This window comes from Aulostomus chinensis, chromosome 24, assembly GCF_037954235.1.
Source record: "Aulostomus chinensis isolate RoL2024-O1b breed Wild chromosome 24, RoL_Achi_v1.0, whole genome shotgun sequence".
Lineage (NCBI taxonomy): Eukaryota > Metazoa > Chordata > Actinopteri > Syngnathiformes > Aulostomidae > Aulostomus > Aulostomus chinensis.
The window spans coordinates 1,586,508-1,608,836 of record NC_141343.1 but is presented as its reverse complement, the minus strand read 5'-3'; the positions used below and the strand labels follow the sequence as shown (position 1 = coordinate 1,608,836).

At 43.5% G+C, this 22,329-nt stretch overlaps 1 protein-coding gene and 1 long non-coding RNA gene across 6 annotated transcripts in view; one reads left to right on the top strand and one right to left on the bottom strand.

Annotated features, from left to right (window-relative positions):
• Positions 1–5,368: 5,368 nt before the first annotated feature.
• The window catches only part of lrch4 (leucine-rich repeats and calponin homology (CH) domain containing 4), a 41,433-nt gene continuing 24,472 nt past the window's right edge, over positions 5,369–22,329 (bottom strand). The window contains exons 4-19 of one of the 2 annotated variants that reach the window (XM_086197195.1): positions 22,090–22,195; positions 21,169–21,415; positions 20,208–20,304; positions 19,536–19,647; positions 19,283–19,392; positions 19,116–19,168; positions 15,855–16,004; positions 15,180–15,242; positions 14,969–15,023; positions 14,836–14,893; positions 13,475–13,567; positions 13,301–13,392; positions 12,712–12,849; positions 12,418–12,495; positions 7,739–11,790; positions 5,535–5,681 (exon numbers count right to left, since the gene is read on the bottom strand). In XM_086197195.1, coding sequence (XP_086053321.1) covers positions 11,551–11,790; positions 12,418–12,495; positions 12,712–12,849; positions 13,301–13,392; positions 13,475–13,567; positions 14,836–14,893; positions 14,969–15,023; positions 15,180–15,242; positions 15,855–16,004; positions 19,116–19,168; positions 19,283–19,392; positions 19,536–19,647; positions 20,208–20,304; positions 21,169–21,415; positions 22,090–22,195 — 1,692 coding nt within the window. In that variant the 3' untranslated portion in view covers positions 5,535–5,681; positions 7,739–11,550. Of the gene's footprint in view, positions 5,682–7,738; positions 11,791–12,417; positions 12,496–12,711; positions 12,850–13,300; positions 13,393–13,474; positions 13,568–14,835; positions 14,894–14,968; positions 15,024–15,179; positions 15,243–15,854; positions 16,005–19,115; positions 19,169–19,282; positions 19,393–19,535; positions 19,648–20,207; positions 20,305–21,168; positions 21,416–22,089; positions 22,196–22,329 lie in introns of both variants that reach the window. The other variant, XM_086197196.1, reaches the window with a different exon arrangement.
• Positions 8,109–15,760, top strand: LOC147238329 (uncharacterized). 4 transcript variants are annotated; one of them, XR_015111774.1, is made up of 7 exons: positions 8,109–8,189; positions 8,427–8,593; positions 11,096–11,297; positions 11,555–11,840; positions 12,626–12,818; positions 14,839–14,960; positions 15,682–15,760. It is a non-coding gene; the product is annotated as an uncharacterized LOC147238329 (long non-coding RNA). The 4 variants fall into 4 exon arrangements; XR_015111772.1 differs by having other exon boundaries at positions 14,839–15,146; positions 15,682–15,731; XR_015111771.1 differs by lacking the exon at positions 15,682–15,760 and having other exon boundaries at positions 14,839–15,388.

Here is a 22,329-nt window from a genome sequence, read left to right as displayed (position 1 = left end):
GATGTGCTCCAGCCCCGACCCTGACCTTAATGGATAAGCAGTACAGAAAAGGGATGGATAAACCTATTAGATAGTAGTTACCTTTAAGAGAAAAAAATTGCATTGAACGCATGGACAATTGGAACAAATATGATTTTAACACAACCTTATACACTGAGATATGGAAGTACCATGTAGAATGTGTACTTGTACTTTTAATACTTAAGTAAACTCAATATCAAATGCTTGTCAATTTTTACTTAAGCAAAGGAGATGTGTATTTATCCACCAGAGTGTTGGATTGCAGTATTATGCATGCAGTATGTAAGGAATTTGCTTTGATTGAGAGTAGTTTGTTTCAGATATCAAGAGTTGGGGGCTACATACAGATGTGTGGCGCTTGTGGTCCCACCCACGATGAGTCAGAGCAGACTGACTCACAGATCACCAAGATCACCGTCTGAAAACAGACTCAGAGCGTCGAGTAGGATGTGCTATTTATCTGTAGCTTCCTCATTTAACAGTCTCCTTCACCTCCACCGCCTCGTATCGCTTCAGCTTGATGAAGCAGGACAGCTGATGTGCCGCTGCCTGATATCCGTCCGCGCCAGGGTGTGAGGGTTCATGCCCATCTTCAATTACCTTCCATAAATGTCAGCCTGCCTCTTCAGTCCCTTCCTCTGGTTGAGGTAGGCCTCAGAGGGGCATCCGCTCAGACGTGAGAGGAATCCAGCTGGTGACATTTCCATACACAAGTGGTAGCATCATTAAATGTGTCTCGGTGAGAAGGGAGACGGTAAGATGGCAACAGACAGTCCTCCAAGGCAGGGTGTGATGGATCAATTAACATGATAGTCAATTAGGCCGCAACGCTAATTGACTCATGATTAAACTCAGAGCTGATTCATAAAGTGAGGAGGGTTCTCGTCCTCTCTTCCTGGCCTTGAAGGGAGGGAAGAGGTGTAATAGAATTGGTGATGCAAAACTTCTCCCAACAGGTGTATCTTCCCTTTCAAGTACTCACAAATAGGTGTATTGAGCTTACAAAGACTACACTACTGCTGCATCCTAGAGCGCCGAAAGAGCCAGCTTGAAGCTAATGAGGTCTGACTGCTAAAAACACCCATTTGTAAACTCAGCCACATTATCTGGAATAATCTACGTCTTCTTTATCTGCCGTTCACTCAGTAATCCTGGTCATGGTAGCAGACCAGAGCTGAGTGGAGTAGACTAGAATTGAAGAATCAGATGAAGGTGTTTGTGTATTTTTAAACCATCAGCTGGATAAAGAAGACGTGGATTATACCGGGCAGTGCACTTACACATTTTTAAGTGGACATTTTTGAACAGTTCTGCTGATTGATGTTAGCTGTCAGCCTCCATTAGCATTAGCATACTGGAGTCACAAAGACACGATGCAAGTGGGAGAAAATGTCTTTGTCAACTCAACACACCAACTTGCGAGTGCTTGAAGTGCTTCAAGTATCACTTTGAGTCTCGTGCGCGCCAAGCTACACGCTAGATAGATGTTAGCTCTAAAAGCTAGCTTTTCATTATCTTTTCAGCTTTGCCTCTTTCACTTCCAGTCAGTCGCTTCTGATAAAAGGTCAAGTTATAGACCCGATGTTCATAGCCTGTCGGCACAGAAGGACATGTTCCACAGCACCAGAGGAGCGTGATAGATTTTTTGTTTGTAACAAATCTAGGGACTCTGTCCTCCACATGGCCCACCCTCCGGATCGAAGGCCCAACTACTTTAAAAAGGGTCAGTGAGTGCAGCAAAGCTACAGGACATGCAGCTGCATCTGCTACCCACCTTCAGTGTTGTCTGCACATGCAGATTGTTTCCGTTTATCCAGTCTGAGACGTCTGCCTACTCCTCACTTAGTCACAATAGAGGCAGATGAATGATTATTAATTCATGGCACTCGTGGCATTGAAAAATAATGGTTTAAAACATTCAATTACTTCCAGATTTAAGAATTCAGAAAACAAAGAAGCAGTGCATGTTTTTCTCACATAACCCTTCTTAACGTTCAGTTAAAAATCTTGTAGTTAGACTGTCAAATAGTGTCTTAGTCTGTTTGTCACAGAGGTAATGAGAAATCAAATCTGAGGATCGGTGCTGAGGGACCGATCAGGATCAGATCCCTCCGTCATGCTTCTCCGTCACAGAGGCCGACGGTGCAGTGTTTGACTCCTGTTTGGGTGTGAAGACGAAAGATTGATCAATCCTTAACCATCCTGAGCACTTTCAGCAGTTAGTTTGGACAGATGTAAATGTTCATTTTAATATACCGAGATCAGGACTAGCAGGACTAGGGCGGCATGGTGGTGCAGTGGTTAGCACTGCTGCCTCCCTGGAAGAAGGTTCCGGGTTCAAGTCCCGGCTTGGGCACAGGAAAGAAAGATCTTTCTGTGTGGCGTCTCCATGTTCCCCTGGTGTCTATGTGGGTTGTCTCCAGTACTCCGGCTTCCTCCCACAGGCCAAAGACATACAAATGGGGACGAAGCTGATTGATACTCTTGTCTGTCTATTTGTGTTGGACCTGCCATGAACTGGTGACCTGTTCAGGGTGAACCCTGCCTCTTGGCCAAAAGCCGCTGGGAGAGGCTCCACCTGACCTGCTTGTTGTGTAAGCCTGAATATCTGAGCTTAATACTTGCATTAAATCAAGCAAGTCATGAATGCTATTGGAATAAATCAAGGAAATTAACTTGACAAATTCCATATATTAGAGAATATGATCAGTTACAATCAACTGAGACAAATTTGCTTTGATTCATAATTACTTTACATTGTTACATATTTACTTTTATTGTTTTCATATTTCAGTGTTCTTATTTTTCACAGGAAAACAACTTGTTCCATATAAAAAAACATTACTTACTTATTTATGTTATATTCAACCACATAGCTTGTCATTAGGATTTGAGACAGATTTCTCTTTTTTATTCATGTGTAAACATGACATGCGTAGACATTTTTGAAATGAATGGTCATTAAACTAATCCTCTAGTGTGTTAGGAAGTCTTGGGATTTTTTGGTTCAAAATGTGTATGAACCCTGAAAAACCTGGCAAATGTTATTAAATGTGTTCTTAGTAGGGTTATTGGTTCAAGTCAAGTCAAGTCAATTTTATGTGTACGGCGCCAAATCCCAACAAAAGTCATCTCATGACTCTTTCCAAGTAGAGCAGGTCCAGCACCGCTCCTTCAATGAATCTACACCCAACAATTCTCCATCAGCAGCACATCCTGCAACAGCGATGAAAACCTTCCTTTTAACAGGCAGGAACACTGAGCAGATCCAGGATCAGTGGGGACGACCTTCTGCTTTGACCGGTTGGGGGGAAAGAGAGCAGGAGAGCGGGGCAGAGACAAAGACAGATCATGGAGGGAGACAGATATGCAGAAGGAAAGAGAGGGACAGAGATAAAGAGAGAGAGAAAGGAGGAGAGACTGTTGGACAGATGGGGACGTGAATAGGTGGAGCTACGGGTGGCAGCTTGAGCCTCTTCAGGTCTGTAGCCTCCTCCAGCAGCACCAGGATCTGGGATGAGGGGAGCCTGAAGGCTTCGTAGAAGAAGAAGAGTTCGTAACACGTATGAGTACAGGAGGAGGAGAGAGAAGCCCAGTGCACCATGGGAGATCCCCTGGCAGTCGAAGCCTATAGCAGCACATCTAAGGGCCAGCCTAAGCAGTCCTAACTATAAGCCTGATCAAAAAGGAAATTAAGAGATACGAGAGCTCGTGTTCAAAGGTCTTCACAAGTGGAACAGTTGTCTTGAGGTGGAAGCAGACATCTTTAGACCTGCATGAATACAATAATGTGCCTGGCTGGATTCCAGCAGCCAGAGGTGGGAAGAAGGTGAAGTGAAGGAAAGACACTGATAAAGCCAGGTGGTCCAGGTGTGTAAAATACCAACCTAATATTTTAAGTGTCTTTCATCTTGAGTATTAGTGACACACTGATCGCATGAGCCCTGGTGTCTGCTGCTATTCCCACAATAAACCTCACATGTCCTTAAAGAACCAGCCGCCGCCGTCACTGCTCCTAACTCCTGTTACGGGACAGGTGAGATGTTCTAGTGAGGTAATTCCTCTTTCACGCAGAAACATGGTGAGCGCAGAGTTTATGATGGATGAGTCGTCTTCACAACCCTCGACTGCTCACAGATGCAGCAGCAGCGTTTAGCGCTGCACACAAGCTGTGAAACACTCTTAAAATGAGCACCGACGCAGAAGAATTTCTCCTGAATCAGCAATTACAGCTACTTGTACCTTTTAAGATGTTTTGTGAATGTAAAGCTGATTTATGTGTGCGTGCGTGCGTGCGTGCGTGCGTGCGTGCGTGCGTGCGTGCGTGCGTGCGTGCGTGCGTGCGTGCGTGCGTGCACACCATTGAAAAAACACAACGTTATGAGGACATTGTGACTTGTGAGGACATTTTTGGCTGATGTACTCGTGATGTGATGGTCCAGGGGCATTCTATATGTATGCATTTATTTATCCCCTTGGGGAAATTTGATTTGCAGCAGAGAAATTCTCATGACATTGCATAAAACAACAATTGAACACATCCACAGTCATACAAACACACCAGCTATCCATAAGGAAAAGGAAAAATAGATAGTTTGTAAACCCAAGTATCCTTATATCATTGATGGTCCTCATAAAGATAGAAACACAAGTATGTGCTGTGGTGGAGAAAATACTCACTTTATATATTTCTGTAAATTGAAATCAAATACTGCTTTTACTGTAGTGTAATTTTAAAAGGAGACTTTTACCTACTTTTACGCAAGTAAGGGAAGTGTGTTCTTCAGAAAAACTATAACAAAAAATATAAGTATATGTTAAGTACATTTTGTATTAGATCAGAAAGCATTGACTTCTAAGCTGTCAGACTTCAAATTTGATGCAAATTCTCACTCTTTAAAGTAACCAGTAACTGATGGGTTCAGGGAAATGTATTGGAGCAGAAATACAAGGTCCCTTTATGTAGAAATACACACAAAAGAAGTCAAGATTGAGCCAGACTTTGACCTTAACCATCATACATGAGTTGAAATACTTTTAATCAATGTACCTAAGCAACCTTCGACATTACATTAATATATTTAAAGAAGTGCATTTGAAGTGCAGCTGTTGTGTTACTGTATAAAATGTTTCTTTTCACCCAGATAGACTTTTATCACAGTTCATGTAATATTGATAGCCAGACTGGTCGTCTCTTCTTGCTTCACGTCTCTATGCTAAGCTAAGCTAGGCTAAAGCTAGGCTAGGCTATATAGTTGACATTCTCGTATGGAACTGACAGAAATGCTCTCATCGGAATTGTGAAAGAAAGAAAGACAAAAAGCTTTTTTCTTAAGAATTTGTTCAACCTTTTTTTTTTATTTTGAAGTTAAAAAACAACAAGGATGAGGAGTTGATTTGATGTGATGGGTCAATAAATGAGATAAAGTAAACAAACACCGGTGGTCATGGAGGAGGTCTCTCTGGTGGTCTGTCTGTCTGTCTGTCTGTCTGTCATCCTGTAGATGCTGCTAGCTTGGTGCTGAGCCAGCTGCTCCAGATTTGTCGGGTTTGGCTGCACGCTGGACGCCATCAGCCAGGCCAACCAACATCTGGATGGTCTGGGCCAGCCGAGTCAGACCCTCCTCCTCCATGATGAGTTGGGGGGAACACAAGGAATCCTGGGAGGGGAGAAGGAGAAGTCAGATCACGTGCAGGCGACTTTCGCTAACTGTGTTAGGGTTAGGTCTGTTTTATATATTTTTTATTATAGTTTTCTAATCTATAATAATCCAAACTAGTGATGGGCCATAGTACAGACACCAGTCACACATATGCACACTCACAGCCATGAGAAAGAAAAGTAGAACTTTTGATGAGTACATCAGACCTCGATTGTGTCAGTCATTCAGTGGGAAGAAGAGATAGAAACAATCGTTCGCACAGCAAATATTTCTAAGAATGATTGAGGTTGATGAAGTCTGTTTTGTAGCGCAGATTGCTTTCTTTAAAAGGTGATATTATTGAATCCCTTGTACGTTCACACACACACACACATTTTTGAGGTCTGAAAGCTAATGTTCTCTTCACTCTACTCTAGGGCCATATGTGAACAGCAACCGCTACAGCCCCAGTGCGGAGGCCAGTAGTGGAGGCTGGTGATTGACAGGTGCTGTTGGTTAATCTAAGCCACTAAGTACATGTCACTGTCTCACTTTCAGTTTCCTGTTCGTAGTTTTGCCAACAACTTTCAAACAACTTTGAAATCAAAACCACACCACTGTCCTGTAGTCTTGTTTTCTAAAAGAGCAAGAGGGGAGTGTCTTTAGAAGTGACATTTGTTGATGCATATGTGCTAATGTTATTAGCATTGGGGGTCAGCTGCTATCCACAGATCCAGTATGAGGATTCCTTAGTTTGGAGTCACTGCCAGCAGCTCCGTGTGTGTGTGTGTGTGTGTGTGTGTGTGTGTGTGTGTGTGTGGTGGTGGTGGGGTGGGACGGGGTGGGGGTTCTCCTGGCTCCTCTGCTTTCCCATCAGCCTCAGTATATGGGCCTGCAGCCACGTCTCAGCGGACACCTGTGGGTGAGAGTGCTGTGGCAGCAGCTTATTGATCAGCTCTATCAGTGACTGGGTGGTGCAGCTCTAGCTGGGAGGTTCTCTGGCCGGTTTAGCTTCTTTCAATCTCCAGTCTTTTTGTTCTAATTAGCCAAATAATGGTTGTTTCCTTTCTGTTGTAGGTTTTGTAGTTGTTTGAGGAAAACATTAAATGATACATCACCTAAAAAAGTATATTTTCCCTTTCAAGTATACAAATAAGGTCACGTAGACATTTTTCTCTCCTGCATCACTTCTTTGGCAAGCCACATAAATTTAGCTTGAAGCTAATGGTACTGCAATGCAACCAAATACAAACAAAAACTGTCTGTTTACAAGCTGCCAAGCACATCAGTAATCCACAAACACTTAGATTTGAGCTAAGAACAAACTGTAACTCCTCCAGTTTGATGCTCATTCACCGTAGCTCCCTGGTGCTACTTGAGTAGTTTCTAGACCGCTGCCGCCGGAAGACAGGAAAGTCAGGAGCCATCCAACTCTACACATAGTGGCTTTAAAGCTTTATGATTGGTATTTGGTAGTGTCATATAGCCAGGCGATCCTCCATGTGGTCAGCACAGACACATCTGGCTCAACTGTCATCATTCTGCAAGTATAATCAACGCCTGCTTGTATTTCTCTAAGTCAATCGTAATTATGGGCGGAGCTAAGACCAGGTTGGTGCAGTGATGCTCTTGGGGGGGGGGGGGGGGGGAGAGACTATGCTCTGTTCTGGTAACCTGGATGTGTGTTGAAACTAGGTAGTTAGCTAGCTAGCTGTGAGATTACTGTTTTTTTCCTTGCGGTGAGTGGGAGAGCAGAGGGGTGGGGACTGAACTAGTTCCAGGGTTAGGACACGAGACAAGGTATCTTGTGAAATGTGTTAAGTAGCTGTGCAAAGTTTCAGCTACCAACTACGAACAAATCTCAAACTGTTGTTCAGTTTTGACATCAAAACACAAGCAGGTAAGAGGGCAAAGTGCTGTGAAATGAACCTGGAACCTTCTTAGTGAGCTCGGGTAACACGACTGCGTTGGACACACGCACATCTCAACACACCAACTCTCAGCTCCACTGTGTCCGTCACAAATGCTGCAGCACACAGCAAAAGGGTGATAGCAGCCTTTTCTCTCAGACTCACCTGTTGAAGCACAGAGCAGCCGGGTTCTACAGCCGGAGAACACGCTGGAGCGTTAGGAAGCAGTGAAAGCAGGAGACACTGATCAGGATATCGGTTAACGAGCGCATGAAAGCCCTCTACATTGTTCCATTTCCTATTTTCAGTCAGTATTTCATCATGAATCGTGGCGACTGCATCCATGACAAATTGATCTATCACATCTAAGCTCCTGAGGAACCTGCAGATAAATGATCTCAAATCTAGTTTGTCATTGAATTGTTCGGGTAGAAAAACCTAAAAGTGAATTAGCTGCCACTGCACCGTGCGCTGACACCTCCTGCCCTGATGAATGCCCCCTTCAGGGGGGCGTTCCCTGTCTGCTTTCTCGCCAACGTTTTTAAAGTGAGCAGCGTGCGACGGAGTAGTTTCAGCTGCAGATTACTCCATGTTGGGTGCTGAAGAAATAGTTTGTGTATGTATGTTTACAATCTATTTGAACAGGAATCACTGCTAGTCAGGTCATATTACACCTAGAAAAAAAAAAACCTGAGTAATAATTAGGTAAAACTTTTATAATTAAAACATTTGTTGATCTTGTGGGCATTTTCTAAATGTTATTTATCTGGAGTTCTTGTCACAGCCAGACTGTGTTTTTCTTTTTCTTTTCTTGACTCGTGTATGGGTTTATTTATTTTCTGATTTACTTTAGCAGAGTTTTATTGGTAGTGTTGTAAACGTCTGGAGCCCAGCAAGAGTAGCGACGCAGATGCTAATGGGAACCTGTGGTCTCAGGTGACACCACCACAAGCTGATTTGGTCCTTGCATGCTGATTTTCGTGATATCCTGATCAGCGTTCTGACGAAGCACAACAGCAGGTAAACGTCACGTGGTCAACGTTCAGTTTTTAATCATTTCTTTACATCAGGGAGGAGAAAATTTTACATATAGATTTATATAAACAAAAAAAAAGCTTCTTAATAATACAAAGATACTGTATAAATATAAAAGACAAGAGCGTTTCTGTTCATATTTAAGAATATAGCTGAGCCAGTGACTGAATGTCGCTCATTTCTAAAATATACATTTTATCGTGGTAACAGCAGGCTAATGGAAAAAGACAGCTGACAGCGACCTCCAGACAACAGCAGACATGAGCGCACTCATGTTGAGATTTCAGTTATGAATTAATGCAATTTCTGTCTACCTTTCCCGTGAGTCACCTGTTTAATAACACACCGGGGTACAGTTTAGGTACAAAGTTTAGCATCAGAGGCCTTGATAAGGACTCCATTTCAGCTCAGAAACACAGCACGTTCTGGATTTGTAGTTGTCTGCAGGGCAAATTGAATCCACAACTCTCTCTGCTGTAGCTTTCAAAGTCCACATCAGTCAAATAAACGCTGTAATGAGATTCAGAATGACTTGAGTTGACCGCATATGAGCAAAAAAAAAAAAGAAAAAAGAAAGCAGCGTGTGGTGGAAGCAGTAGAGGCTTTGTGACCAATCAATGATTTACCAAGGCAATAATGAAAACAAACTTTTAAAGCAGTCAATGTTATTTGAACTCTGAATAATTGAATATTGATTCCATTTACCTGTGTGTGTGATTTAGAGCAGACAGACTGATTTCACAAAGCTTTATGAGTCTTTCAGGCTGAACCATGTTAATTAAGCCTCTGCTGTTTCCTCCTGCTCAGCTCAAAAACACAACAGAATTCTAAATAAATAAAAAATAACAATAATTTAATAACCTGTTTACATTTATACAACGCGAGGCAAAGTCAGCTGCTCACATGTGACCAAACAAAAATTAAAAAATTAAAAGACTTTACACATACACATCCTATAAGGGTTGGTACCGTCAGTTTGGACATGCAGCTTATATGCAGCAACACCGCCCCCTGCTGCTCAGAGATAACATAGCAGAGACACATTAGAGAGCCGTCTGCCAGTGGTCACAGGCACTGTATCATTTCAACTTCCATGTTCGACTAAATTCCTTTTGACAAAATTTTTAAAATACACATTCACAGTTCAGTCACATGTTACTTCAACAGCCTACAAACATGGAGACTGGAGTCGTAGTTCTAATAGTTCTCAGAGAGAGAACTGCCTATGATGTTTTCTGGTCAGCACACAGCAGCCTCTGGGGAAAGCATAGACTTTGTGCTGCTGTTGAAGCGCTTGATGGTTGATATTCACAACTGTGTAATTCCACTCTCTAAACTCTCTTCCAGGTATGTTTGGCTGACCTGAGGTTGTTTACTCCGTTTCCTTCTCTAAGATCTCAGCAGGTAACCAGAGAATCTGACGAGCCCTTCAAATGGACACATTTTACCTGTTTTTGCTGTGGTACACACTGAACGCTCTTCTACTTAAAGCTGCTGCATTGCTTCCACTGGTGACTGAAAGCCACGTTTCACCTTCCAAGTACTTACAATTTGGTGTCTTGAGCTCATGAAGACTCTTTTCCCTCCTCCATCACTTCTTTGTGACTCCAGAATGCAGAAAGAGCCAGACATGTGTACTACTAGCTTGTAGCTAATGGTGACTGATGACTAACGGCAGCAAAACTGCCTTAACACACCTGCTTACTAACGCTCAAGCAACTCATTGTCTTTATCCAGCCGTATGTTCAGTAATACCACAAAAACTTTGATCAGGGCTATTCTTCTTCTTCTTATTATTATTATCATTAACTACACAATCTTTCATGACTTGACATTGATTTCCAGTTCAGCTCTCCTGTGCTTAATGGAGCTCAAATCAGTGTGTTTGTGGATTATTGAGCATTCAGCTGGATAAAGAAGACCTGGATTACTTCAACCGATACACTTGAGTAAGCAAACAGACACATTATGAACAGTTTGGCTGTTGCTAGCTGTCAGTCACCGTTAGCCTCAAGGCAAATGTACTTGGCTGAGTTTTTCTTAAGTCACAAAGAAATGATGCAGGAAGGAAAGAACATCTTTGTGAGTTCTGGAAAGGCAGAGTACACTTTATTTAAAGTATCTCTTAACGTGGGTGTCATACATCCTGTGTTTGTCCAAGTTACATAAATTTTGTTAGGTTTTGTTTTTGGTTTTTTTCCCAGTAAAAATGTGTCAGTGGCGGCTAGCTGCTGATCGTAGCCGAGCAATTAGCACTAGCAGCTAACACCAAGCGCCAGAGTGGCCAAAAACACAACAATATCCCAAAAGAATGCAGCACTGGTGCACATGACGGCTACGCTGCATAGCCCGTTGTGATCTTTGTGCAAAACTCACAGATCAAGGAAGCTGATATGATCTGGCTGTAATTTGGGAATCGAAAGTACAACATGGAACACAGATTTGACGGGCTCATCGCGCCTCAGTCAGTGAGATTTTGTGCTTCAGACAGACTAACAGGCGGTACATTCCAGAGGGAAGGCGGAGCTACGGCTAAGGCATCTCAAGTGCTTTCAGTTCCACCACGTGAACGGCGTCCATGTGCTGTATGAAGTGGTTTCACCTCATTGCTTAAAAGGTGCTTGGCTGTTTGCTCAATGTGACGCAGCCTCTAAACTCCCATGACATCTGTTCGCCACAGTCACAGAAGGTACACACACATTCACACACACACACACACACACACACACACACACACACACACACACACACACACACACACAAGGCAGACTATTGTGCGAGATGACAACTGAGCAAGCAGCTGTGTACAATTCAACTGACCACATTTTCTAAGCATGTGTTTATTAGCATTGTTCTATGCATACATGTGAATCTAGAAATATATATATTGTGTGTGTGTGTGTGTGTGTGTGTGTGTGTGTGTGTGTGTGTGTGTTGCTCCTTTAGGTGAGCAGGTAACAGTAGAGGATGTAGAGCATTGCCATGGCCACACAGTAGAAGAGCAGGAAATCTGTGGACAGCAGCGAGGAGGAGGAGGACGACGGTGAAGACGAAGTTGAGGGGTGGCAGAGGGTCTGCTCCTCCACCGTGTCCCTCCTTTCCGTGGCCAGCAGGGCAGCCACACAGCGCAGCACAGTGGGCAGCTTACACAGAAGCACATCAGAGCGCACACACATGTCCGTCTGGACAGGAGAAAGACGGAGGACACACAGAGACAATCAGGAAAATACAGGTGGGCGTAATCGTTATAACCAGGAGACGAGAAGGACAAGACTAACAGAGCAGAGTCTAGGTTGGACTGGTGCGTGTCTGACGTTCTCTTGATACTCAGTAGATCTGGCTGAATCATCTCAGGCAGCTCCATCAGTCCAACCAGGATGGCAATCACAGAGCAACACAAAAAAGCTTGTGGAAAAACTACTTTAAGCATTTAACATGATTGATTGGGTTTAAAGGTCATGTAAATCAGATATAAAGTGATACTTCAACCTTAAAGTGTATTTTATCTTTTAAGCACTCAAGTAGGTGTTTTGTTTTTTACCTCCTCTGTTACTTATTTGACTCAAGAATGCAGAAAGAGCCAGCAATGGATATTTAGCATGAAGCTAACGGAGACTGACGGCTAATGACTGCAAACCAGGCGCTTGGGATTTTGTGAAAGGATGGTATTAGCCCTCAGTCACCAGTAGCTTTGAGCTAAATAAAGCTGACTAGCAAAGAAGTGACTTAGCTGTGAAAACATCAGTACTTCGGAGGCAAAATACACTTTGTGAGTAATGCAATGTACTGTAGCAAGTACAGAACGTTACCTCAGGGACGCCCAGCTTGCGACAAGCAGCAATGAAGTTCTCCACGTTGAGTCGACATTTTGCTGAGCTCAGTTTTGGCTGAAAATCAGATCAGAGAACATCTCGTCAGGAGTGGAACTGAGTCCTAAAATCAGTAAGAACATGTTCTACTGCTTGTAAAGTACATTGGGTAGTAAAACAGAGTACTGTGTTTGTGTTTCCCTCACAGGTTCACTGCTGTAACTCGCTGAGTTGTTTAAAATACCAGAGTGAGAGAACCATCATGTTCTCATTTAGGTTCAAAGAGAGACTCACCACCGCTGGAGAGGGAATGTGGATCATTGACACGGAGCGTGGCCGGATCTGATTGACCAGCTGGCAGAGGATGGTGCCGTCACACAGAGCCTCGCCCAGGTCCTCAGGTAGGGTGGTCTTTAGTCTGGACTCCAGGTTCTGAGCAGGGACACAGAGAACCAGGATGTCCACACAGCTGCCACTCACACACACACAGTATCTGTTTGGCTCATTGTGGACTCTGGCACTTGTCTTTTTCCTGTTACAGTATCAGAATCAGCATATTTTTTGGCCTTGAGTTTGTTTATCTTTTCAACTCAGTTATGTATCAGAAGACATTGGGGAACTGCAGTACTACTTCATGTAAAGAAGTAATTATTGCAGAGAGCTCAGTACGGAGGAGTGAATCTGCCGTGTCTGTAGCTTGTAAGTTAGAGGTTTAGCCACCAATCACCTCACAGCATCCAGCCTCCTTCCAGACCTGCTTGGTGGCTGACTCGCTTTGCTAGGTGCAGCAGTTTTGTCTTTTTAAACTCCTGCCAATCAAGACAGTGGTTGACTCCAGGTGTGGGAATAATTGTGTATCCGTGTACATGAGCAGGTGCGTTACCTTGCGCAGCTGCGTGACGTCCACTCGCTCCTCTTTAGGAGAGCGCAGCGTCGTGCGAGACTCACTTCGGCCAGATTCTCCCAGAGTGAAACCTGACATGAACATAAAGAGTGTGAGACGTCACGAGAAGGCGTGAGAGAGTGTGTGAAGCACGTGTGGCGGTTGTTCACTCACTTGTGGGTTTGACGTTGCTCCGGGAGGGCATGCGAAACAGGAAACTGTTGGGTTTCTGGGCGGGTGGAGGGGACGTCTTGGAGGATGGCACATCTGGCAAAGGTCATGTTACACCAGGTTACACTCTGGATTCAGATCAACTGAATTTTGAGAAAATAATCTACACTGGTTTTTTTCAAGGTAAAGAATAAACTTTGATCCATACAATAGTTTATGTTCCTACAACAAAAGAGCTAAACCGCTCAGTGGCGTGTGTGTGTGTGTGTGTGTGTGTGTGTGTGTGTGTGTGTGCATGCATGTGCATGTTAAAGGTTTTCACACAAACACACTCAATGTTGCCTAAATTCACATCAAAATTAAATCTGATTAAAACAAAAAAGCAGCTGTGTACAATGGAGGCAGGAGGCAGTTTTGATGCACATTTCAATATGTAGTCAATACTTCTTTGCTGCCCCAAGAAAAGGAAAAAAAAGTCCTCTCCTTCTTCTTCTTCTCTGCTCCTACACAAATGAATTGATTAAGTCAGCTACTCTCCAGTAACTGACAGCAGCAATGCAAACTTAGAGAAGTTTGGTTCCTGGCACTTCCACACTCCAATATCAAGTCTGTGACTCTCAAACTGCACCGCTTCCTTCTGAAGAGATTTATAAATACACTTTATAAATGCTGATTAATTGTAGAGTAACAGCAGTAGTTACTCCATCACCGGTGCTGGTTGGCCTGTCTGTCTGTGGGTGGATCCTGACGACATCCACCGAGATCAGACTACACAACAACACACTTCCACCAGTGTGCCCAACAGTGGGGCGTCTAACTTCCTCCATGGACGACCATTTCCATGACAGAGCAGAGGCAGTGAGAACCAGCAGAGACACTGTGAAGCTGCTTAGCCGAGCTACGCTAGGCTACCATTCCCTGGGAAGGAAAGCACTTGGCAACAGTACGCCATGCCATGGTGTCCACTGTTGCTCTTGATTTCTTTGCATTTCAGAAAAAAAAAAAACCAACCACGCCACCTCTGTTGCCATGATTGGCTGGAACTTGGTCAAGAGGTCACATGACAACTACTTTTATGATACCTACACGAACCAGATTTTGGAATTAACCTGGATCTGATGACACCATACTATCAAAGCAGAGGGAGGGATGACCTCTCTGAGTACCCTCAAGAAAATAAAACACACACACAAACTCAGAAGTATCGTTACGATGCTACATTTTGATGTTGGTTTAGATTTAAAGTGGCATTTAGATGTAGTGTTACTTTGTATGTTTAACTTTCAAATGAATGAATCATTCCTTATCAAAGGGGTATGTGTGTGTGTGTGTGTGTGTGTGTGTGTGTGTGTGTGTGTGTGTACCAGTTCTGCTGCTGGAACGGTGAAGGAACGTTGATGGAGGGCTCATCTGTTCTGCACTCTGATAAAACAGGAAGACAAGTCAGATGATCACCCAGCACCTGACCGTACTCCTAGCAGGAAGGATGGTACTCACTGCACATCTCTGTTTCAAGCCACTGCTGCAGCTGTTGTTCTCTGGCGGTGCACCACTAGAGGGAGACAAATACCAAGAATCAATACCTCCAAACCTTGAAACACTTTCCATGCTCATCAATTCAGACTGAGCAAACACAGCGTGGACAGACCCTCAGTGTCAATTCTTTCTCTTTGTTGTGAGTTTTATTTGTTCAACAAGACTTTCTTACCACGAGCTACTTCCTGTTGATGTGGCTACATGACTTCCTGTTTTGGTGGATGACTTCATTAAACTGCAAAAATTAAGAGCGTAGACATGAAGTATATTAAGATATGAGAGAGAGGAGAGTGATGTGGCTAAACACACTCACATTTTTATTGTTCTTTCCTGAGTATGTGTATATACACACACATTGATGTTTATATAGAAATATATCTATATCTATATCTATATCTATATCTATATATATATACATATACATATACATACATACATACATACATAGATAAATATATACACATACACACTGTATTTATATGTACACATATTGTGGTTACACGTGAGTATATTATCACATTCATTCCTTTGAGTTCTATATGTTCCTTATGTTTCACACTCTGGTTGGATGCACATATTTCTAAATACTTCTATCATGTATTTAATGTTATATTTTTACAACAGCTGCAATGTGACCTGAGACTGCTTATTTCCATCGGTTTGTGTGGTAATAGTCACTTCATCACGGTCATATGATCTCGGTGTCGTTCACCTGAAGAATCCGTCCGAAATGTGTCTTCAAGGACCCGAGTCAGGAGTCAGAGGACATGCAACTGACGTGTGTGTGTGACATTTTGACCTTTCCATTATAAAATTGTTTGTATTTTTTGCAAGCCCCTGACAGTACCTGCTCTTCTCTCTCTGCTGCTGCTGCAGCCGCTCTCTCTCCTGCCAGACCAGCAGGTTGCCAGGCCGTCTGCGCTCTTCCAGGCTGGGGCTGGATGGAGACAGGGGAGATGAAGCGGTTGATGAGGGGAGGCCCACATCCACTTGTAAGCTGCAGAAGAAATCACACCAGTGAGGTAAAGTATTCAAATATATGAACTGAAAGAAGTATCTTGAACAGTCAAGGTCAGCATTTGTATTTGGCAAATTAAACAATGGCTGAGTTGTTGTGGCATAATTTTCATCCAGGTACTCAACAACTCATCCCCACAGTCCTGAGTCCTGGTTGTTATAGGAGACTGAACCAGTGTCTCTCCCATTAATACACACTGGTGGAACTTAACCACTCAATTGAGAACAAATAAAAGCTTTAAAGGACAAAGTGGAGCTTAGTAACGCAGTATTTTATTAATCTGACTGCTCAGAGAGTGTTTTTGAAGGCTTAATTGTAAAAAAATAAAATGTGTTTTCATTGAACTGTAAAAGTCTATTTTGACAGCTTGTGTTGAATTCCCATTTTCAGTCTCTGTATTCTATTTTTAGAGGTCCCAGAGGAAGTGTAGGGAGCCAAGATCTGGAACATCCGTTTGTCTAAACAAACACCAAGTGTCAAGATCAGAGTAGTGCAACAGCTAAGTAGCTCACAGGAGATAAATCTGCAGTTATCAAATCCCATGGCCTGGACCAGAGTACTGCTACTACAACACCCAGCAACATGCAGCCAGCAGAGGACTGACATGACCATCGGCACAGCAGGTAAAAGTCCTGTAGCTATCACACTGTCCTATCGGTTTACTTGCTTGTTTGTCAAGAAAACTGCATTAATTACTGACTGTTATCAAATGTGTATTTCTCAACTGCATGAACAAGCTTCTGTGCAGTACGGTTAACATAAATCTTAAGTCGAGTGATTTCTAAGAACACATTCTTGAAAGTACTGCTTTGGAGTAGTAAACTTGATGTTTTTTCCTCTCATTTGATTTATATTATTCTGTCCTGTTGCATTTCTTTCAGTACTACTTCTAGTGATATATCAGAGGTACTTCTGTGGTACACGCTAGCTGAGAGGTCTGGGTCCTGGCTCAGGGGTGTTTGTGCAGTAAATTACACAGTAACTTCTACAGAGGTACCACATGAAGGCATCAAGAACTGCAACTGGTCTGCTGGCGTTTCAAGGTTTTTCTTAGTAACACACATGTCCGCTGTAAATACTGCAGTACTGGCTAAACCTCTAGCCCATAGCAGCCTCAAGGTACTGGCAGCAGTGCAACATCTCACTTCTGGCTGCTAGGAGGTTTGTCGTTGCTTTTTTTTTTTTTTTAAATCGGGGGTTTAACACTGGATCTGGTCTAGAACCAGTTCACAGGACCCCAGACATACAAGACCTAAACCAAAACTGCATTCCATTTACAGAGGTAATGAGAGACAAGTGTCAGAGAACCTAATAATTCTGTCTGAATTAATGCCTCCAATACTGCCAACACCCAACCAATTCTTTGTTTTACAGCTTTCAAAAGACGCGCGAACATCTAAATAAGTTGTCCCAGCGTGATAGAGGGACTGAGTGTGTGGCGACTTCCCCTGAGAACAGCACACAGCACTGATTGTCGGAGGGCCACTGGGCTGTCCAACACTGGAATGACTGGGAACCGCAGGCTGTTGACTTTCCCCCAAGCTCTTCAAATATTATGTCAGACATGGACGGAGTGATAGAGAGAGGGAGGGAGAGAGACGGTGATAAAACCTTGTCTATCTTTGTCTCACACGCAGAAACTAAATACACAGTAACAAAATAAGGGACAGAAGATTCAAACATTTTCGATGTGTCTTTCAAAATAAAAGCTTCAGCAAGCATGTTTGTTTTAAGAGTTTGCGCATGTCAGGTAATTTCAAAGCATCTTCTTGTGTAGCAAGGTAGCATATTTGAACTAGTTCTGGGTTTTATTTCCACAGAATTTATACAGTCAAGCTTCACTTGGCCTACACTCCCAAAATATTGGGAAAGACTGTCCTGTGGCGAGCAGTCAAGAGCTTTACTAAGGAAAAGAGCAGAAACTCCAGATTGCATGGCAAAGGCTCTTATTTTTTAAAGAAAACAGGCCTAGTAAAGACGGATTTCTTGGTCTTTTTTCACTTTTTCTACCCTTTTAAGTGCACCGGATTCATGTCAAGAATTAATGTAAAATAAATGTATCGCATGACATGAAAAACGCTTCTATTAATGAGAATTATTGAATAAGACCTTGAAGTGGAAGGATGACAGACGCGGTGTGAACTCCAGCCCCAAGGGAGACAGGGTGCTGAGGGAGACCCTGTGAACATGATTCTCACCCTTCCCTCCTCCTTCCCTCCCACGAGCAGATTAACAAATTAGCAACGATGTCACCTTAAACTCTCTCCATCTGTCATCCTAATCCAGCCTCTTCAACTCCTCAACTGAAACACAGTATTCTTCTTCTTGTTTATTAAAAGCGATATTGCTGTGGTAACCAGGCATGAGCTCATTCATACCGATCCATATCAATAATATCCGGAGCGTTGCTTGTTTTTGCAGCTGAGAGGTTTCGCATCTTCTACATCACCGCTAATCCATGACAACAGTGGTGCTAGCATCTGCAGGCCCAGGAGGTCACCAATCCATCGCAGGGCCTCATTCAGAATTTATTTGGTTTCATATGCATAAACACACAGACTTTTCATGTTTTCTCAAATCAGAATCAGAACTCCAGAATGCAGAAAGAGCCAGCCACGTATATTTAGCTTGAAGCTAATGGAGACTTACGGCTAACAATGGCAAAAATGTCCATTTGCAAACTCAAGTGACTCGTGTATAATCCATGATTACTTAATCAAGCCGTTTGCTCAGTAATCCACAAAAAGTTACAGCTCGTTGCGAACATGAAAACACACAGACAACAACAAAAGTGTCTGGATTATGAAGATACGACTAGAAAAAGAAGACATGGATTATACATGATGATGAGTTTGCTAGCCACCAGTCTCCATTAACTTTAAGATAATTGTATACATGGCTCTTGCTGCATTTGGGGTCACAAAGAAGTGACGCAGGAGGGAAAAATGAGACACCTGCTAGTGAGGCTAAATGCACATTTTGGGTGAAACATCACATTAAATTGTCCCCATGTAACATTGTGAATGGATTGTTGTTCTGCTGACATGTAGCACACGTAAGATGGATCTTTTACAGTTTGTTAACACGTACCGACATATTGTGGAGTCCTGCGTTTGAGAAGGCGACGTTCTCTCCTTCTGCTTCTGGAAGTCAATGACACGGTTAGTATCTTCCCTCTTCTGAGCACGTAAAAGACGAGATATTGTGCAACATGAGCACACAACACAATCACTCATCAGTGTGTGGATGACTGGTACCAGAGGAGGTGCCGAGGGAGAGAGCGTGGGTGGATCCCTCCTTGTTTCCTCCTCCTCTTCTTCTGTCACACTACTGTCAATGAAGTCCACTTGATCAGCCTCGCCGTTCACTGCAGTTAGAAGAACATTCCTCATCTACTGTTTCAGAAAATTTTTAGCTACAATAAAAAGCAACCCCTGACCTTGTTTTCACAGAACACTGCTTAATCTACTGTGAAAAACACAGACTCGGGGTGAGTGTGTCCCTCCTCACCTTTGTTCATTTCCCGGGGGCCACCCCCCTCCTCTTCCTCTTCCTCCAGGTTCCTCTGGTCTCTGCTGATCTCAGTCATTCGAAGGGAACGCTCAGAGAAATCGTCTGCTGACTGGACACAGAGCCATTGATGCAGAGTCAATATTCAACATCTATCAAGGTTAAAGCCAGAGAGGCCGGGAGGGAGGCTACTACGTCCATTCTGCTTCAGCGACAAACAAACGTCACAATTCTGCAAAATCTTTTTGATAGGATGATATTATAATAACCACACAAGTAAAGTTAGCAGGGCTAACAGGAAGTTGTTGTCCCTGCAGCAGCCCTCTCCACCCTGGATCCCTAGTGGGAGTCACGAGGTGACATGCCTGATCCATCTCAGAAGTCTAGAAATGCTGCATAATTTCATGGTTTATCTGTGTTTAAGTTAGCCAGGAGCTAACCGAAAATATTAGCATAATATGTCTCCTTACGCCAGCGAGGAACTGTCGCCACGGACATGAACGACATTGAGTATGAAATGCAGAGCACAACAGTTCATTTACATGCAAGTATAACGTACAAGCGCTGTCATATAGACATTGTTTTCGTTTCACGGTAAAACTGGATGTCTCTTTATTTGGTGTGTGTGTGTGTGTGTGTGTGTGTGTGTGTGTGTGTGTGTGTGTGTCTCACCTCGTTCCCAGACCATCGTTTGCTGCCACTATCAACGCTGTTAAAACCGGAGTCCAGCCCTCCAAACTGACCTGTAAACAGCTCCTGGTCTGACAGACTGTAGGGAAACATCAGGATAGCATCATTTGGAGAAGTTGAGCAAACACACGCACAAGAACATAATCAGCCATATTGTTGGCTAAAGCATGGGATCATTATCGTAACCGGTAGAGACTAATGTTCCTCCATGGGAGCAGTCCAGTCACTCTTGGTCTAGGGCTTTCTGGATTGGTCCCATGAAGATGCTAAGTTTCCCCTTCAGCTCTTTATTTATCATCTATTTTAAACCCCATACTTTCTGCTCTTCTTTCCATCCAAACCTACTTATCCTTATTTTCACAGCTCAGTGCAGAATGTAACAGCATTTAATCAATGAACTTTAACTTCTGTGAAAGACTTTTTAAATCAAACTTTTTCATCTCCAGCTGTTTCGTGCTGAACTAGGCTAACCGCATTTTAACAGGACATCTGGACACACCTCGATATCTGTCGGCGCACTTAAAGATAACATCAAATGTTTTCCTCAGATTTTGGGATGTTCTTCCATATTTTTCGTTATTTCATTATTTGTGCTTATCCCCCAGTTTCCCTCCTTGTCATCGCCAGTTCACCCCACCGAGCTGCCGTTGCACCGCCTCTTTCTACGTCTCTAAGGAGCACCTTGGACAATCGCATGCTCCCTTCATCACACATGGAGCTGTTGGTGCATCCGTCTCCGTTGAGGGACGTAGTGTGTGGGAGGGTCATGCTATTCCCCCAGACAGATACCCCTGACTGACCACAGAAGGCGCTAGTGCAGCGACCAGGACCCAAACAAACCACCGAACCAGCAGCCCCCCCAGGTCATGACTTGATCCTGACCACTGAATTCCTCCACTCTCCCTTTTGCCTTTAGCCCTTCTCCTTTCTCCCTCCTCCTCACCAGCTGTTAAAGCCCGTCGGCCTCAGGTGTCTCTCCAGCTCCTCCTGGTTTCTCTTGCAGGCCTCCATGTTGAGATACTTGAAGATGTGGTATTTGCCCTTGGAGCAGATCTGTGCTGGTGGCATTTGAAGAGGGTTGTTGTCCAACAGGATGCTCTGAAGATGCCGGAGGTGGCGGTAGCACAGTGGCACCTGGCTTATCCGATTGCAGGACACATCCAGCCGGACGAGGGGGAGCTCTGAGATTTCTGAGTGGGAGAGAGCGTGGAGAAATATCTTAAATTATTAGCCTGTGCTGATGTTGGCTAAGTTACTCAATTCAGTTCTTCTTGTGAAAGATGACAGCTGCCAGTCCCTTCAGAAAATCATGACTCTGCGACTGCATAGATGAATACACAATCTGCCAAACCTGAAAAAAAAAACTCCTTCACTTTTGAGACAAATTTTTTTAGTTTTGCTGCAAAAACTTGGAAAATGTTGCGTTTGTCATTGATGCATGAGCAGCCCCTTTCTAGGAGCCACGTAAGTCCTTCGATGCCACGAGACATCGCTGCCTCGTGTATACATTCATGTGAAAAACAATGGAAAAAGAGCAAATTCAATTGACCGCCAAAAATAGCTGGTAATACACAGCAGAAGCACTGTTTTGTTTGGGCATTTGTTTAAAAAAGTATCAATGCACTTATTCTTACAGCAGGGGTTTGGGTTATTTTGTTTTTTTGGGGTTCAATTTTTAAGAAAAGTCGCTGCAAATCAAGTATTTGGACCATGTACACAAAAACAAGCTGTGTCAATGAAGCTTATCATCTTCCACAGCTTTACTGACTTTACCAACCAATCAAACAGTTTGTGGTGCGGGAACATGTGTGTGTGTGTGTGTGTGTGTGGGGGGGGGGGGGGTTACAGTGGAATGTGTATATACCTTCAGGCAAAGTGGTGAGCTGGTTCCTCCTCAGGTTCAGGTCCCTCAGACACTCTAACTGACCGAGCTCAGCAGGTAAACACGGCAGCTCGTTACAGCTGAGATCCTGAGAGAGGAAGACAAACGAAGACAGACAGACACACACACACACACACACACACAAAGACGCTGAGATTGGAGGAGGCATTCTAGAACCACCCACCGTGTTGTGCTATGTGTACCTGATGTATTTATAGACCA